Raw genomic sequence first — 17,869 nt, forward strand, 5'->3', positions numbered from 1 at the left:
TGCTTTTTTTTTTTTTCCCCCCCTCCTGTTTTGATACAGCAAAGTTGCCTGGAGAAAGCAATGTTGCTATTGCTAGTAGTCAGTGTATGTTTCGATTCTGATGCTGAGGTACTTAGAGATAAGAAAGATTTGGGCTGCTTCACTTCTACAAGAATCAAGCAATCTGGTGAAAAGCACATAGTTAAATGAAAGTAATAGATTCAACTAGTTAAATGCCTTTGTAAAATACATGGGCTTATATACTTTTAAATGAAAAACGCTGAAGTAATTTAAATCTGAACTAAGATGGCCAAGTTGTAGAGTACATTGTTTACAAGAAGTTGAGGGAGCTGGGTTTGCATACTTCGGTAAAGATGATGCTAAGGCATGATGCAAGAGCAACCTGCATCTATGTGAAGGATGGTCAGAAGATGAAGGTGCCAAACTCTTGTTGGTAACACCAGGCAAAACAGTTCTGGTCAGTGGCTACAAGTGCCAGCAAGGGAGGCTCAGACTGGAGATCAGAAAAAACTTCTCCTAGAAGGTAGAGTAGCATGGGCCTAGGTCACCCAGCAAGACTGTGGAGACTTCATCTGTGCATGTTCAAGACTTAGCTAGAAGAAGTCACAGCTGACCTGATCTAGTGCTGACGATGGTCCTGTTTTGGGCAAGAGACTGGGCTAGGGACCTTCAGAGGTTCCTTTCCATTCACATTTATGTGCTTTCTATTATATTCTGCTATGATGAAATAATTCAAAATATCGCATGGTAGGAAAGAACGTGCAAGCCATTTAAGAAATGTTCTCAGAGTTTTTCTGAAACTTCACAGGAAATCTTGAGAATGTCTTTTATTTTGTCTGCCAAGTTGTGCATATTTTTCAGAAATACTGAGTTTTAACCATCTCCAAATCAGTGTGCTCTACTGAGCCACAGGCTTTAAAACTTCAAAGTTTTAAAAGTGATTTAAGAACTGTATATTTATCTAAGAAATACTATATGGTAATATTTATCCCATGATGGCTTAGTTTCATTCTTTTTCAAATAAAAATCCTCAAGAAGTATCCAAACAAAACCCAAATCCAAGGTTAGGATAAAATTCAGATTATGCATTAGTGGTCGGGGAGGGAAATTTCTCACAGCGATGTTGAAGTTGTCACCAAAACAAGCATTAATACATTCCAAGTTAATGGTATGCTTAAAAGAAATGCTTATTTATCAAGGGAAGAAATATACTGTTAGGACATATGACTAAGGTGAATTTTGACTATTGGTGATTCCAAGAGGCAGAAAAATATGAAAAAGCCCATTAAAAAAAAAATTCTTAATGCTTCATAAAATTCACAACCTAATAGAAGAATTCAGTTGTACAGAAAAGGTCAAAATACTCCACTGGTGTGGTGATACAACTAACTAATGACTTCAGTGCAGGATTATAAAGTGGGTTCCTGTCCTGAGGGAGCCATGAAGGAAGAAAAGGGAGATGGTTTATCTGCTGTAATTCTTGCCTTCTGAATTTATTTGTGAGAGCCCCCCCTTTTTTTTTTCTTTTTATCTTTTTTTGCCCCAAAATTGATTTCCTCCCTGTTCCTTGAAATCCATCCCTTTCTAACCCACTCTCTGGAGGATCCACAGCTAGATAAAATTAGTTTACTGCTGTGTGGTTAGGGCAAGTGACTCTGCAGCCTCACAGAACAAGAACTAGCATTATCAAGCAACCTCCTTTTTCTTAATGTGCTTTTCAAATTGGCAGCATAACAAACTTTTCTTTGTCCTCCACTACTTCTTATCTCCCATGTGTCTGAGAAAGTAGGTTATTATTTGGAACTCTCTGATAAAGGAAATTGAGAGAGAGAAGCATGTGAAAGGTCTATAGACAAAGTTTGACGAGTGCTTGATTTGCTTTTATTCTGTCAATCCTTTTTCCAAAAGTTGGCTTCATCCTCCTACCTCTTTTCTAACTATTGCTTGACATTTTTGCCTGTTGAATGAGCATTAAAAAAACAGATGTGTATTCACACTGTGGACTTAAAGTAGCCTGAGAAATAAACATCCTTGGTGCCGAGTCATGTCAGTGCCTGAAGTAATTCATAGCAAGAAATGTTGCTTTAGAGTTGTAAAAAGTCATCGTAGGTTCAGCAGAACACCTCCCAGCCTGCAAGAAGCAAAGGAAGGGGCCTTAGGTCCAGTTACAAGCTAGATGTATGCCATTAACTTAGCAAATAATTAACAACACTTTGGTTATAGTAGTATTTCTAGCTCCAAATGTGTTAAAGATTTTTAGCAAAATCCAAAAACCTTAAGACTGTCTTTTAAAATGATACTATTAAAAAAGTTATATTTTGGGTGAGTTTACGTTTCAGCCTTTACTGTGTATGGCATGCAATCTTCAGTCTTTGCCCCCCTCTGCTCCCCCGCCCCCCCAACTGAAAGAATATAATGTTGTGAAATGAAAGGGAATACAATATGCACTGCCCGGAGGAATATCTTTGGCATCAGAAAGGCATTGCTGTGAGAGGTCCCAAAGGAGTGATCTTGAGATTGTTCTGGTTTAATATTTTTATAAATAGCATCAAAACCAAAGCTAAGAAAAAGGTGAAATTTGCTGATAGCATAAAATTAGGAAGTGCCAACAATAGAGAGAACTGCATCATTGTATAAGAAAAGTGGTTAATGCTTGTTTCTGTAGTATTAAAAGTAGAATGAAATTAGTAAATCACTGGGCCAAATCAGATACTGAAGGAAGGAATTTGCCTCACTCTAGCTGCCTAAAGTTAGGCATCTAATCAAAGATAATTGTCTAGGCTCCTTTTGCAGTCAATGTAAAGGCATTCCAGAATATAAATAATCCCTCTTACCCTGTGCAGCTCAGAGGATCCAGAGAGGAGATCTGAGAGCTTTCTGTCTCTCTCCATTGAGTACACAACAGGTGTAGAAATCCCAGTTAGAGTACACCACTGAACAAGACTGGTTTTGTCTCCTGCTCAGTTACACGGCAACAGTGAACCACAAATCTGAAATAGTCATGGAAAAATTGAGGAAAACGCTGAAGTACTTCTTGTGATGAACTTCTAATTAATGTTACTACTGAGGCTCTGATAAAACCTCTTCTGTTCATGGCATTTACAAGGAAGATGAATATAGACATGAACAAGTCTAGGACAGGGCTGTCTATTGGGACAAAAGCATGGAGAGATGGTTGAGTGAGGGGAGGCTAAAAGAGATCACTCTCATTTAGCACAGTGAAATCAAGACTGGGAGGAGGTATGATTAACCTTTAAAAAACAAAATCTGCTTATAGGTAGGGAAAAGAAATACTTAAAGAAAGGTGCCGGCATAGGAGCAAAGGATTTTAAGTTGGCTATGGTGCATCTAGGCTAGGCACTAGAGTGAATAGGAAGGTGAGTTTCTAGACAGCCTCCCAAGGGGAGTAGCAAGTACTGGAAACTTAACTGTATGATGACTTTGTGATGGCATTAAACCAAGTTTAGAAGAGTTCGAACAATTTATATGTTGATTGGCTGCCTGTGGTTACATTCATGTTGCGTTTGATAGTGGTTCTCAAATTCACTGAGCAATGTGCATCAAACACATCCAAACTTCAGAGCTCAGGTTGTGCCATTTGCATTCACACTGATATCTCAGACCTGTAGCACCTAACCTGTACTCAAGTTCTGCATGTGCTAGTATAAATGCTAGTTACATACAGAAATTTGTAAGAGGTGTGTGTTTGTGGGTGCAGTTATACAGATGTAACAGAACATGGAATAGTCTGACAGGGAAAGTATTAGCAGCCACAGAAGATTAGATCAGACAAATGCCAGAAAATATTATTCAGAAAATCAATTAGTGTGGTGCCTGTTAACACCCCTGTAACTTGCAGTCTTAGTTCTGTACTAGACTCCCAGTGGTTGAGCTTCTGCACTAAAAGGGAGCTCAGTCAATTCTAGTAGGGTTCTTGGCTTTCCCAGTGGGTGGACTTGGCACCTCTGAGTCCATTAAACAGCAGTGTAGCCTCCTGAATTTCTGCAGCGCAGCTATAGCTTACTCTTTCTCACCCTTGGGGATCTTTTTCCTTTTAAAGAAGCTGAGAATCTTTTATAGATTCAACTTTTTGGAAAGCGTATAATGGCAATGCGTGATTCCAGTTTCTGTATGTTTTTAGCCAATTTACTTCTGCTTGTTTTATAATAGAGAAAAATACTTCAGGACATTTTAAAATGCTCTTTCTATACCGGAGCTATTATCTTAACCTTCGCTATGATCTAAAGGGTAGTTTGATGTGGCCTGCTCAGTGATTCCAGCACTGCTGGGCCAGGCAGCAGCAGCGTGCCGCTTTCATATCTCGGAAGCGGGCAGTTTATGTTGGCATAACCGATCCTTGCTAATGGAGGAGGCAGAGCCACTGTGCAAGCACACGTTCTTGCCCCCACCACAGGAAAAAGTACAGATATTTGTGTAGCGAATCAGATCAGGGAACTGAACTGGTTTAAAATTAACATTCTGGGGGTGTGTTTTGGCCCAAACCAAAACTTCGACCAGTTGTTCATTTTGGTTCATTCTGTGGCTGTGTGAATACTTGTGCCAACAGAGAGGAAGGAGGAAATGGTGGCCTGGAGATGGCAGAGTGCGGCCACAAGTGATGGCTTATGCCAGGACTAATGATACCCCTCTTACAAGCCAAGATCTTTTTGTCTAAAATGCAACAAACTTCCACACAGCCTCCAAACCCACCACTAGCTGTGTGAGAAGCAGGTGGCATTAGCTCCACTCCTCCTTCCCTTGAAGAACTTGCTTCAGTTCCTGCTTTCCAGCATCTCTTACAGCTGCACCTATCTTGCAGCAGGTTAACTGGGCCAGGGTGAGCAGTTGTATTTTCTTCTTCAGTGAAATGTGATGTTTCTCATGTATTGCCATGACTCCAGAAGCCAAGAGGTTTTAAAGTCAGCTGTGCTAGGAGATGCCCAATAATACTGCAAAAAATCAGTCATCCTGCTAAAAAGATTTCTCTCCGTCTTTCTGTTACCAGCCTAAGTGTTGCTACATGACAGGTATAGCCCCCTGAATGTCCTTTTCTAATTCCCTTTCCCTCATATTTCTTCTTGTATGTTTTTGGACTTTGCGAATTCCAGAGATGTGCCATAAAGTAGTCCCTAAAAATAAAGTACCAGAAAGCAATCCTTCTTACTTCAAGCTAGAGGGGTTTGTTTTGTTTTTAATTATTTCAGCTTTCTTGGTTTAAGGCAAGAGGGATGAAGGTAAGAAGTGAGTCGCACGTTTGAAAAGAAGATCTGAGGAATAGGAAGTGAGAAAGGAGACGAGAAGAAAACTAGGGAGGGAAGGAAGAGAGAAAAGAAGATATTGTATTGTATTGTTAAGAACACAGTAAAATCACAGTGATAAATAAAGCAGTTTTGAGTCCCTAAGATGTACAGCTGCAGGCTCTGCTGTGCCTTTTGAAATGCTCCTTGATGGCCTTGCTTGTGTCCTTTTTCTAGGCAGCCCAACCAGAGCAATCTGCCCTTGAAAAGCTCTTTGGAAGATGTAAAAAGTTTCTATTGTCTGTAATGGAAGGAGGGGGAACCTAGTTACAAGCTTGTGTAGTAATTGCATTATTTGTTCCTCATATCTGAGGTATACATCTGTTTTCTCCCTTGGGAGTTGAAGCAAAAGAGAAATCTTAGTCTTTGCCAGTCTCCTAATGGGTGAATGTTCTGTCCCATATCACTGTGTGATAAGATTGCATATCAGACACCAGAGGAGGTATCTGAATACAAAACCAGATCCCAGTAATGTATTGGGACAAAGGTGTCACGTTTCAGTGAATATATAATGTGTGAATTGCGCACTATACGCAGCATTCTTTATGAATTTGAGATGGCTGTTTTGTGATGTTAACGTAAGTTTACTGTTCAGAGAGAGGTGGTCCCTACAGGAGTTTTCATTGGTTCAAAACTTTTAAACATCAGATTGCTGGTGAAGTAACAAATTTAAGATTTGTGTTTTGTGTTAAAGCGTGTTTCATTTTGTTTGAATACCAGTCACTGTATTTAGGCAGACAGTTTCACTTAGAGTTTTATAACATTTTGGCCATAAGTGTGCATTGTGCTACATAGCGTACTAAGGAGGACAGCAGAAGTTCTGTAGGATTTTAATCAATGCATCTAAGGTTATGAATAAGCATTTGAATGTCTATTAAATGGTATGGCTTACTTTATTGTACAATTAATTCTACGTTTTAATCTCTAGTTGATAAAAAAACAGACGAAACAAACTGCCAATTTGGCATTGCATATACGGGAAATAGATTCTTGTTTCATATGTGTTTGTTATACATAGTCACTGTTGTTTATTTCTATCTATACCTCATGTTGAATTATAGGGTTATTTCAGGATTTGAAAGGATATACTAAATTTACTGAAAGATGTCAAAGGCTTTAATTGACTTAATATGATGAGTTGGCATTTCTTTGTCCGCTAGGTTGTCATGAGGTTAATCAAACATTTGGATGTTGTATATTCTACATGTGCTCTTTACAACTAAATTCACAGACCTGCTGGATGAGTAGGAAGACATATACAAGATGTTGAAATTTCTTCCAGATATTTTTTGAAGCATCAGTCAAGAAGACTCATCTCCAGTGTGGCAGAAAGAGCATCATGTACTTCCTGCTGCCTGGTGGCTTAGGTGAGAGAAGTGGCACTACAGTTAAGAGAAGGTGACACTTTATGTAGCTGAATTAAAATAAGGAAAAGATCATCTAACATATTGAAAATATCCAAATTATAGTGGGCTCCAGCCCTGTAACAGCAATCACTCCTAAACCAGAGGAGACATTTCATATGGCTTGTCTTTCTTATCTTTACCTAAGATGCTTTCACTGAACTGCGACACCTGTCTCTGGACCCACATAGTCCTTGTGGTAAGTGGATCCCTGTTGTTCATCCCTGTGTCTTTGGGACAGCTATTGGATGGAGGCCGCTTTGCTTTGATCCCAAGTGAGCTGCCTACACATACACAACAGTTGAGCACTGCTGTGAGGTTATACACGTGGGGACTAGGGCATGTGGATGTTTTCAAAGTAGCTCTAAAAACTCAGGTTTTATTGCTTCATGATGCCATCAAATCTTAGAGTAGATGCTAGCATAGTAATTTTGCTCGTAGGATTCCCACATCCTTCTCAGTTTCTGGTGTTATGAAATCCTGATGCAAATTTCTTTAGCTTTACTATATCAAGTGGATGGAAGATGAGTTTAATACTGGTTTCAGTTTGTTGGCAGTAAAATGGGATATTGGGCTATATTGTTCTAGGGAAATTAAGAAATCATTATGTGGTTTTATAAATATCAGATGGAACCTAACTAACTTTTTTGGAGGTTAAAATGATCTTGCATGACTTTTTTCAGTTTCACACTCCCAATGTAGCTGTATTAGAGACAGAAAGAGGGTGTGTATCACAACACTTCAGACCTGTTTTTTTTTTTCCCTCTGCCTGTTTCTTCAGCTTCTATTTCAAAAATAGGCAGGAAGAGCTCTGCCTGTAATCAGGAGTTTAGTACTGTTATTACAGTAATTTAAAGCAGTCCTTCAAAATTTGTCCAAAAAGAAATAAAACAAGTCCAACAAAGAAGGAAGCCAATGCTCAAGATTTCAAGAGTGACTACTAATTTTTTTATTTATGAATCTCACTTTTGTGGTGTCTAAACACGGGGTAGGTGTTCATACAACCTTCAGCCTGATTTTCAGTGTTAGGTGTGCAATATATTTTGAAACTATCCCATGTGTTATTTGCTCTGCTAGATAGAATACCTACCAAGGTAAATTTGCATGTCTCATCGGTTTATTCTTTTTTTGACACTACTCACAGTTAATCTGTTTCTGTAAACAAAACTAGCAAATATATACCAGGCTTAAACTGAAATTTTGGCTATGAGCACATAATAATGATCATTGTGTTTACTCTGAAAGAGCTCTCATGCAGTGATGGAGTGCTCCAGCCCTGTTTTGTAAAAGGAGATTTGAAACAGAGATGTGACTAAAGTGCAGTGCAGGTGCAAGCCTTTAGGGTCCTGAGTTTACACATCCACTTGTCAAAATCAGGAACCTCACCCCATTCTAATAGAGGATTTAGGACATGGCTGGGTTTTGTACATGCCCTGGAGCTAGACATAGCCAGAGAGTTTAAGGTTCTTCGAGGTCATACAAAATAGTCTCAGATACAGAGGGATATTAATTCAGGTCACTCAGCTCAACTAAATATGATGCTTTTTGTCTACCTGGTTTGCTTTTGTACCTTGGTGTGTAGTTTTGTTAGCTAATAGAAGGGAAAAATTTTACCTAAAATTGATATGTTCCTGAATAAAAGTTCACAAGCTGCATTCTACACTTGTCTCTCTCTCGGGATTTCAAGGGCAAACAGTGGTCTGGCTTCTCTGCTTAGTGCAGTGTCAGTTTAGTCTGTTGATAATTATTAAAAGTAAAAACGAGGGTTTCAGTAAATGTTCGATGTGTTATTTCTCCTGTTAGGTGTATATCTTTCAGAGCCTACCAAGATAAATTTGCCTATTAGCAGATGTCTAATGAATGCATTCCTTTCTAGTATTGTTCATGGCTAGTCTGAATAAACAGTAAACATATGCTGTGCATAATGAAATTCTTCCATCCAATTTTTTACTGTATAATGTTCACTCAATGTGGATGCTCATAAATATTCATGTGATAAGACTGTTCATACTTCAGTTACCAAGTAGCATCCTTCTTTCCAGAAAAATTCTAGTCCATTATAGGAGAACAGTATGATTTTTCTGCTTATTATCCAAAGGTAAGAAAGCAGAATTGTATCTTCAGCGAACTCTTTCAACCGTGTTGGAGCTTATATAATATAAAGGAGATCGGGCTTTTGGGTTCTTTGCCTTATACTTATGTTTAAACCACCAAAATCCAGCAAGACCAGTATACAGTATCAGCCAAGAAAGTAAAACTCTTAGTGACATCAATAAAAAGAAAAAAAAAAACAAAATTGAAGCTGACACTTTCTGGCCTGTTTTCAATGCAAATTGCTAGACGACCTGATCTCCGTCCTAGAAGTAGTCCACAGCCAACTGACATGTATGTGGCCAGTGATACTCTTGCACATTCGTGTGAGTCTATAAGTAGCAAAGCACATATGGGAGCAGTCAGTGTAGCAGGTGTAACACTTGCCAATCTGATGCTCAAGCACTAACACAAGAGGCTTTTGTGAGAGTTAAGACGTCTGTCATCTGCTGAAAACTCAATCAAATCTTATCATGTTGTCCTGGAACTATTATTTCTGCAGCAGTCCCAGTTCCTCCTGCACAAATAAGAACGAGCCATACGTCCTCATAGTGCTCCTCATTTGATATCTCTGGAAGTAACACTACTCTATCATCACATGACTACAGGGTGTTTAGGAGGGTTGAGGAAGTAGATTTTTAGGCAACTGCAGGAAGGAGACCTCTTCTGCACCAGCATGACACATACAGAGATGGTTCTCCTTCTTAGTGCCACTAAGTAATTTTTTTAATCTCATCTGCTGAAGTAGTCTACTAGAGAGAAAAGTACAGAAGACTTTCCATCTAAGCTAATTGCTTAGATGCAAAATATTGGTTTCAAATCTACCAAGAACCTATTTTGATGCCCAGTTTTAAGAACATCTGAAGGTATAGAATGGAGTTCACTAATCAGAATATCACCATATTGAGCAAAACTGGTCTTTTCAAAGTAAGTAATTCTCTCCTGTGATTGCTGCACTTGTATGTGTACTTGTCACCTTTCATATAATTGCCAACGTGTTGGACAATGCTTCTAACAATTATGGAATTAAAGATACATGGGTATAAGAGATCCTCTGTCTTTGCCCAGGCTCCCAAGGCCTTGAGACTACAAGTACAAGATCAAACAGGTACTGTAGGTCTGTTACGTTGCTCCTTGGAGCAGAGAAGACTGTGGCCGAGGAGTCTGCATCTTGCCAGTTCATCGGACACAGTTAGACAAGTTGTATGATTTTGCTTTCTTCTTCCTTCTGAGCAGTGATTTTAATTTGAAAAATGTCGGAAGGGTCCTGCACCTCCATTGGAAGCTTCTCATAGTTGACTTATGGAAAAGGTTGAAAATTACTGAAGCTCATGATACACCAACAGGAGGAGGAGGTGAAAGAAGAGAGAATAAGCACTTTCTTTCCTGCCTATTCCCTTACATCCCCAACATTCCTGATCACCTATCACTGCTGGTTGGAAGCATGTTTGAGATGGCAAGCTGCTGCGTGTATTCCACAGTGCTGGCAGGGCAGCATATCCTTTTTTTGAGAGAGAGAAAACTCCAGTCAAGTAAGTGGTGTGCTAAACTGGACAAGGTATTTAACTAGGTACAGCAGCTGGAAAGGCTGGGACCCACACTGGTACACTGATCTAATGAGATCAAAGCCCAGGCATTTCTTTGAGCAAAGCACCTTTTTTTTTTTTTTTTTTTTTTTAGAAACATCAATAAGAAATATAAGCACTTATTCACTGAGTAAACAAAAGCCATATGGAAATTTGTCCAGCATTCAAGATCAGGAAACAGCAATCACAGAGTGTCATGTGCCATCTAATCACTTGGGGGAAAGTGTTGTTTCTTACTCTCTTCATTGGTGTCTCTTGGAAACATCTGCTCTTGCTCCTGATTTTCTTTAATGAGAACAAAAATGGTACTGTGTAATTCACCTTTTCTGTAACATTGTCTCTTGGGCCTCTGTTGTGGGAGTCTCATTTTCCCTTTCTCTGCATGCCATGTTCTGCTAATCTTATTTGTTCTGCCTATGGTGTCTGTGTCTCTGATGCTTTCTTACTTCTCTCTGGATTTTTTTTCTGTTTTTCTGATGAACTTATTGAGGAAGGATAGGTAATACCAATTGCATTTGCAAGGAAGATACTATCAACTCGTATGTTTTTACTTTTACAGTGATCTCTAAATTTTCTCAAGTAGCAGTCATTCTGGTTTTGCTCACAAATTGTTGATTCACGTATAAAAGTTAGAAGGTCCATTTTGGAAATAAGGCATGATGTTCTGTGTAATATAGTAATACAAAATTTTCTCAGTAATTTTATCATCCAGCCTGTGGTTTGTGGTAGATATCTTGGACTTGGGCGTTCTTTCATGCAAACAATTAGCTCAAGTTTTTTTGTTTCTTTAGAAATTGATGATTCATCTGGCATCGGCCACTGGCATCCTTCTCGTTTGGGTTCTGTGCAGGCTGCTTTGCTGCCCCATGTGAATTTCCTAAGTCTGGTCCTTCAGTCTGTTACTACTCTTCTTGGTATGTTCCATCTGTACACGTGAGGAAAGGACCTTTGGCTTTCTTTGGATATTAATTGGGAATTCTCCATTTATCTTTCAAAAATTGGAACCTGGGTTGTGTAATATCTAATTTCAAGTGGTTTCAGTTGGAGAGTTTGTCTTGAATCCTGGTTTTGGGCTTTCTTTGTTTGCTTGTTTTTTTAAGCCTTTTTCCAGTTGAAGTAACCTTCATTTTACTGTTAACTTCACTGGGAGCAACCACAGCCATGGTCTTGTATTTATTTATTTTGTGTTACAGCAAATATGACTCTAGTTCTAAAAAGTATAATTCAGAATACAGAGTATTACTGATTGATGCCAATGTGTCATATGCCCCCTCCACCAGTTTTTTTAATTCTTCTTTTTCTATCGAGTTCCTCAGCAGTTAAAATTGCTCAGAGGGGAGCTAATAAATAATTTACAGCCATGAATTTCTAAGTGCAATGAATTTTTCACGTTGTAGGTTGATCTGACAGTTGTATGTTTATAAATATAACAGTGAATATTCCAATTCGATTTATTTTTTTGCTTGCACCTTTTTATTAGTCATTGGGAAAACTGGATACCGTCTGACTAGCTCAAAGTTTGAGTTAATGTTTTTGAAGACTCTTCTCCTTTGTTTTTCTGAAGCAAAGTTAAGTTCCATGTCTTGAAGCATACCATCTGAACGTAACCATAGTAGAATTTGTTCTTCAGGTATCTATCCCTATGCTTTAGTTTTACATGCTTACGTATTTTGTTTTGTTTCTTTTCTTTTTTCCTACATTTTTACAACTCGGTTGCTTTTGCTTTTTCCAGTTGGGAGATACACTCTCTATTATCTCTATTGCTCTGCTCCCTGATAGTTGAAGAGCAATGTCCTGGCACAGGTGGTTGGTTATCCTTCTGTATTTAATCCACCTGGTTGAAAGGGGAGTAAGAAAGCAAGGAGATCATGCCTATTTCCATGCGTGTGGCTTGGCAGGGATGTAAGAAGAGACTTACCTCCTAGCCTGAGCATGCTGTTTGTGTTACAGTCTAACCTTAGCATCAAAGGCTAACTTTTGCTCTGATGTTCACAATAAATTGCCAATACATTGTAACTGATTTTTTTTTTCTTTTGTGGTAAAGAACAAAATTCTGAATGTAATAAATGTACGTGACAGGTATTAAGTCGTAGCCCATGTCATCTTCTTGGAAGTTTATTACAGAGCAGGTACATTTAACGGTGCCTGTGTGTCCTTGTATGTTAAATTACTATGTGCATAATGGGATGGGGAGGCTGTGATAAATCTACTAGTGTAAGTAGTAACAGCCTGTCATATACTACTTCTTACATAGAGCAGAATAGTACCCTGTGTATTCAAAGCTGGGAAATTACCATCTTCTCTGCATAAACAAACATGTCTGTGTCCAGGTGGGACTTTGTTGTATCTGTGATGGGAAGGGTTCAGGGAGTTACCCTGAACTTGTCTGAATGCTATTTAAAGCTCAAGTGGTTTACAAAGGTAAGAATGCGTGTGGCTGCCAAAAGCCTTTGTCAGCAAGAAGCCTAGCCTAGCTCATGTCAGGACAACTCTTTGCCAAACACGGGGCAGGGTACAGGAAGAAGCAGTTTAACACTTACACCAACCAAATTGCTTTTTTTACTTGTTTATTGTTTTGCTTCTAAAAAGGGGTTTGGTATACCTACAGATAGCTCAGGTTTTGCTGGGACAGTTGCCTCTGCTCCAGGATCTTTTGCCAGGAACCAACACAACTGTAGTGGCAAAGGGCTCCTAGGCTTGCCACAGCTTACACCAGGCCAGCACCTTGAAAGCAACCCCAGAAGATATGCTTTTATTGCAAACCAAGAGAATCAGAGAAGCGATCAGAAGGAAGCGCTGAGAAGAGAAGGGGGTAAAGCAGATTGCCACTGGGGTGCAGTTACCTTAGGCTGGGGGAGACAGCAGTGGTCCAGGCACAGAAAAGTCAGAGGCTGTAGGAGATTATAGAGCCCAACACTGAAGGTAGCCACTCCAATCTGACTGCCTTCTTAATGAAACCATAAATGCCAAAATATTCTTTTTTTCTTTTTTTGTTTCTTTTCCAGGTACATATAGACTGTGGTGAGCTCTAGACAGAAGAGAGGGACAGAGAACCCGTGAACAAAGCAGGTAGTGACAGGCGTGACCAGCCAACATAGTTCACGGCAGGGTCCAGACATGCAACTAAAGCAAAATGCATTTCTCTCTGTTAGAGCAGATTGACCGGAGTGGTATTGTCATTTAACGTCCGAGAGTCTTCTCAGGCTGTAGCCATGTCAGCTTTCTCTGGGCTTATTTATCTGAGTCATTAATAAGTCATCAGAGTCGTTCACTTTCCATATGAGGTTATGGGAGAAAGGCATGTCTGGGTGCTCCTTGGTAGTCAGAAAGGAAAGGCTGCCAAGGACAAGGAGTCTGAGCTGTGTGTGGCAGGCAGAGAAAGCTCTTTGGTCTCTGGATCACACTGAGATTCATTAGTTTTTTGAAGAAAAGCTGAAAAATGTGATTATGTTGGGGAGATGGGGGTGCAGCTGTAAGTCTGCATGCTTGCAGTATAGTGAGCAGCTCAAAATTACAGCCTGCAAATAGAGGTACATATTTAACCTCTTAGAAGGGCTGTAGCTGCCTGCTGTAGTACAATAAGAATAGTAATACTTACCATTTAGGTTGTGCTTTCTATTTTCAGGGCTGTGCCAGCATTAGGTATTTTAATGTAAAGTGGGCGGGTAATCTGCGAACAGGATTTTTAAGCTTTTTGATTTCGGGGCAGGGGGGTAGTGTTATTTTGCATACTCCCCAGAGTAAAAGGAGCTTCGGACCCTTCTGCTCTGGCAGTGGGGTCATGGCGTCTTTCAGCCTTCTCCCAGGAGAGAGACTCATGCGGGAGCTGATTTCTTCTCGGATCTGACCACCATAGCCCTCAGTAATTATAGCAGCGCTGAAATTCTGAGCTAAAAACAGAAGTGCAGCATGTGCCTATTCCCCATGTGATTCGGCAACCAGGAAATTGAAAGAGCCTGACTGAGAGGAGAGGGAGTGCAAAGCAATAGACGCATCTAATATTTATCTCAAACCTGCTACGCCTGGGACGCAGGAGCTGTCATCTGCCGGAGCTAATTATGCATGCAGCCAAAGCAGAGCCTGATTGGATGTAGTAGGACCTAAGGCGAGGGGGAGAGGGAGTGGAGAGAGAGTTCGGCTCGCCGCACCAAAATGTAAACACTGGGAAGCGAGAGGGAGTATAACGCCTCTATGCTCCGAACTGCAAGCAGCGGGCTCCTATGGCTCCGGCAACGTACCTCTTGCAGGTCTAGCTGTGCCCGGCTTGATGAACAAAAGCAGACGCTTCGGAGGATCTCCTGCCTGTGGATATAAAGAGGGGGCAATCGGGATGCGCTAGCTTTCTCCGGCGGTGCCGCAGCTCCTTCGTGCTCCGCGCCGCAGCTGGGACGGGGCAATGGACATGAACATGAAGAAGTTCACAGTGCGTCGGTTCTTCTCAGTCTATCTCCGCAAGAAATCTCGGTCAAAGAGCTCGAGCCTAAGTAGATTTGAGGTAAAATTCACCTTAACTTTGTTAAATGTAACAGATACCGTTAGGTGCTGGTAACAGAGATGTAAGAGAATGCCTGCGCTTACCGGTGTGATAAATAGCTAAAGGTGATCTTTCCCTGGAGGTGGTGATGTTCGCACCTGATGTTCTTTGTTTCAGTGTAATTCAGTGCTTTTTCTCGGTAGTATTCAATACGTTGCATAATATATTTAGTGTGTTGCTAAGGATCCTTTTATCAGCCTGGCAGGGGAGGAGGAAGCTAGTTCAGGACATCATGAAGTTGTAGGAAATAATTACGGATCCACTTGAATTAGCACAAATGGCACCATACTTTGCAATAGCCTTATATTTTAGTCTTCCTCCCCTGTGCACATACGATTTTTTCTCAGTGCCAGATTTCCAAATAATTAATCAGTTTGCTAGTGCCTTTTATATATATGTTATGTTAGATGGGGATTTTCTTGCTCGTTTGTCTGTAGGTTCTCATGCTTGCACAGATTTTTGCATTTATCTTCTCTCCTATGCATCCTGGTATTTTTTTTTTATTATTATTTTGTTGTAAGTAGAAGTTGTTCTTCAGGAGCAGGGGACAATGTCAAATTAAACCTACAACGGTTTAGCAGTGTGGGGAGATGAAGGCAGTTCAAGTCAGAGGTATTAGCAGATAGGAATGTGTGAATGGGATAGAACCAGGATTTCTGCCTCCCTTCCTTGAACCATTGTTCTTCAGCCCTATATTTGGAGCTGTGAATAGTCGGCAGGATGTGAGACCAATTGAATAGATGTCAGTTATATTTATGTTGTTCGCTTCATCATTGCAGATGATCTGCAACCTCTGCATTAAAATAGAGGTAGATGGGGCCTGATTCCCCTCTGCCTCACATTTGTTTTATGCTGGTGTACTTCAGTTGACCTCCGAGGAGTTACTCTGATTTGTGCCAGTATTCCCAGGAGGAGGATTAATCTCATGCTGTGTGAATACATTTTAATATGTTATTCCCTTAGTGTCCTATTTAAAGTACCAGGTAATTGTTCGAACATAAAGTTCTTCATGTGTCATTGCTTAAACAGGACATGCAGAAAAGCAGAGTTTTTGGATGGTGTGTTTTGTTGGGTTTTTTCTTTCTTAACTGTTTAAAATCAGCTTTCTTGAAAAATGATCATGTAAGGTACCTAATTTTATTTCAGTCACCGAATAGTCATGCTATGCATTTAAAACAAACTAATAAATGAAAGTTGTTAAAGCTCCCTCCTTGTACCAGCCCTGTCCCTCTAGGACTGAGGCAAGAGCAGGGGAACCCTTCCTTTCCCCATAGTGAACCCAGAATTGCAAAGCCTAATCTGAAATAGGTATTCCTTGTAATACACTGTAAATTCACTAAGCTTGTGCTCCACCAGAGCCAACAGAAAGTACACCTGGAGTCACTGAGTGAGTTACATGAAAGAGTTCTGAGACAGACGACTGTCTTCGCAGCCTGCCAGTGTCAGGGCGTGATGTTAGGAGGGGAAGTGATGTTGAGACAGCAGGGCTCCATCAGACCTCATAACTATTCATTTGACAGTGCCATAGTTTGGGAGAAACCGATTCCACCACACTAACAACTTACTGGGTAATCTAGTGTGAATGACCAGTATGGGTCAGCATTTGTAAGAGGCCAGACCCTTGCTTCATTTAAAAAAAAAAAAAAAAGTCTTTACAATCCCTTTGATCATCAGTATTATATTAGATTTACTGGACTTTTTCAGTATCTATGAAATAGTTTGCTCTTACGTGAGTTGTCTTGTAATGAATTTTTTTTTTTCCTGATTTTAAGTAATTTGTTTCAAGAAGCAGCCTGATACATATCCTATCACACACGTATGTTCAGAGCATTTTGTCCACTTCCCTCCTCTCTCCCTTGACTTGGCAGTAATGACCAACTTCATGTAAAGTGAGTCAGTATTATAATGCAACAGGGGAACAGGGGTTGTTCCAACCAGGAAGAAAAAATGATTCATAAAATCTGTTCTGCTATTTAAGTGTGAAAATCATCAGAGATGTTCCTGCTTAGAGGGGAAAAACCAAACATATGAACATCAAGCCCCCTCTGTGATTTCCATCCCCGAGTACTTCTGTGTATAAATTTGTAATTGCAGGCTAATGAGCTCTTGTCAGCCAAACAGAAAGTGCAAGGAAGCCTGTTGGTAGTTGGATTTTTAGAAGTCAGAATATTTTTTGTTTTAATAGGTAGATATTTTTAAAGAGGCAGTAAAAAGGCACATCATAGAATGAGTAAAAGTAAAATAAAGGTAAGAAATTTGGAGAAAACACATGTGGCATTGCTTTGCTTAGTGTGCGTTAGCTAATGTACCTGGCAGAAATTGTGTGTTGCTAGATGTCATCTGAAATTTGGAAGGGGGTTGCTGTTCCCAGGTTGTGTGCGATTTTTGTTGTGGTGTTCTCTTGGCCAGGCAGGAAAGAAGGTTGAAGGGTTTAAGATAAATACTTCTGGATTCAAGCCTTTGATATCTTTAAAATACCACTATTAGAATAGTTTCAAAATAATATAATATTAATTATTAATATCATATGATTACCTTTTCTACTGTGGTATTCTGCTCTGCTTTAAATGTACTTGCAATGAGCTTCGTAACTTACAGTGCAGGGATATAGATGCAGAAAATGACTTAGCAAATCACAGCTTGTAACTTGACCACGTTTACTTAATCGTTTCATACGCCAGTATCATTGCTATATGTGAGACAACAAGATCATTACCTCATGTAGATAGCTAGGTTTCACACTTTGTAAATGAGATATTACAGGGGTTTTGTTTCATCTTGCCTAAAATGTGTGCCCTTTTTATTACTCTGGGAAAACCTGGCTGTAATTTGAACTTCTGGGTTTTCAGTGTATATTATTTTTCAGTATGGCCTGCATTGCCCTTCATTTATAAGGTATCTAGTGATGTAATTTTATTAAATGTGCAGAGCCAAGTTTTGCCCTTCTGCATGCACATG

At 39.8% G+C, this 17,869-nt stretch overlaps 1 protein-coding gene across 1 annotated transcript in view; it reads left to right on the forward strand.

Annotated features, from left to right (window-relative positions):
* Positions 1 to 14,773: 14,773 nt before the first annotated feature.
* Positions 14,774 to 17,869, forward strand: part of RPS6KA2 (ribosomal protein S6 kinase A2) — a gene marked incomplete at its 5' end in the record, with an annotated part of 172,225 nt that continues 169,129 nt past the window's right edge. The window contains one exon of the mRNA XM_082306308.1: positions 14,774 to 14,872. Coding sequence (XP_082162434.1) covers positions 14,774 to 14,872 — 99 coding nt within the window. The remainder of the gene's footprint in view (positions 14,873 to 17,869) is intronic.

The sequence above is a fragment of the Platalea leucorodia genome, assembly GCF_965183815.1.
Source record: "Platalea leucorodia genome assembly, chromosome: 3".
Classification (NCBI taxonomy): domain Eukaryota; kingdom Metazoa; phylum Chordata; class Aves; order Pelecaniformes; family Threskiornithidae; genus Platalea; species Platalea leucorodia.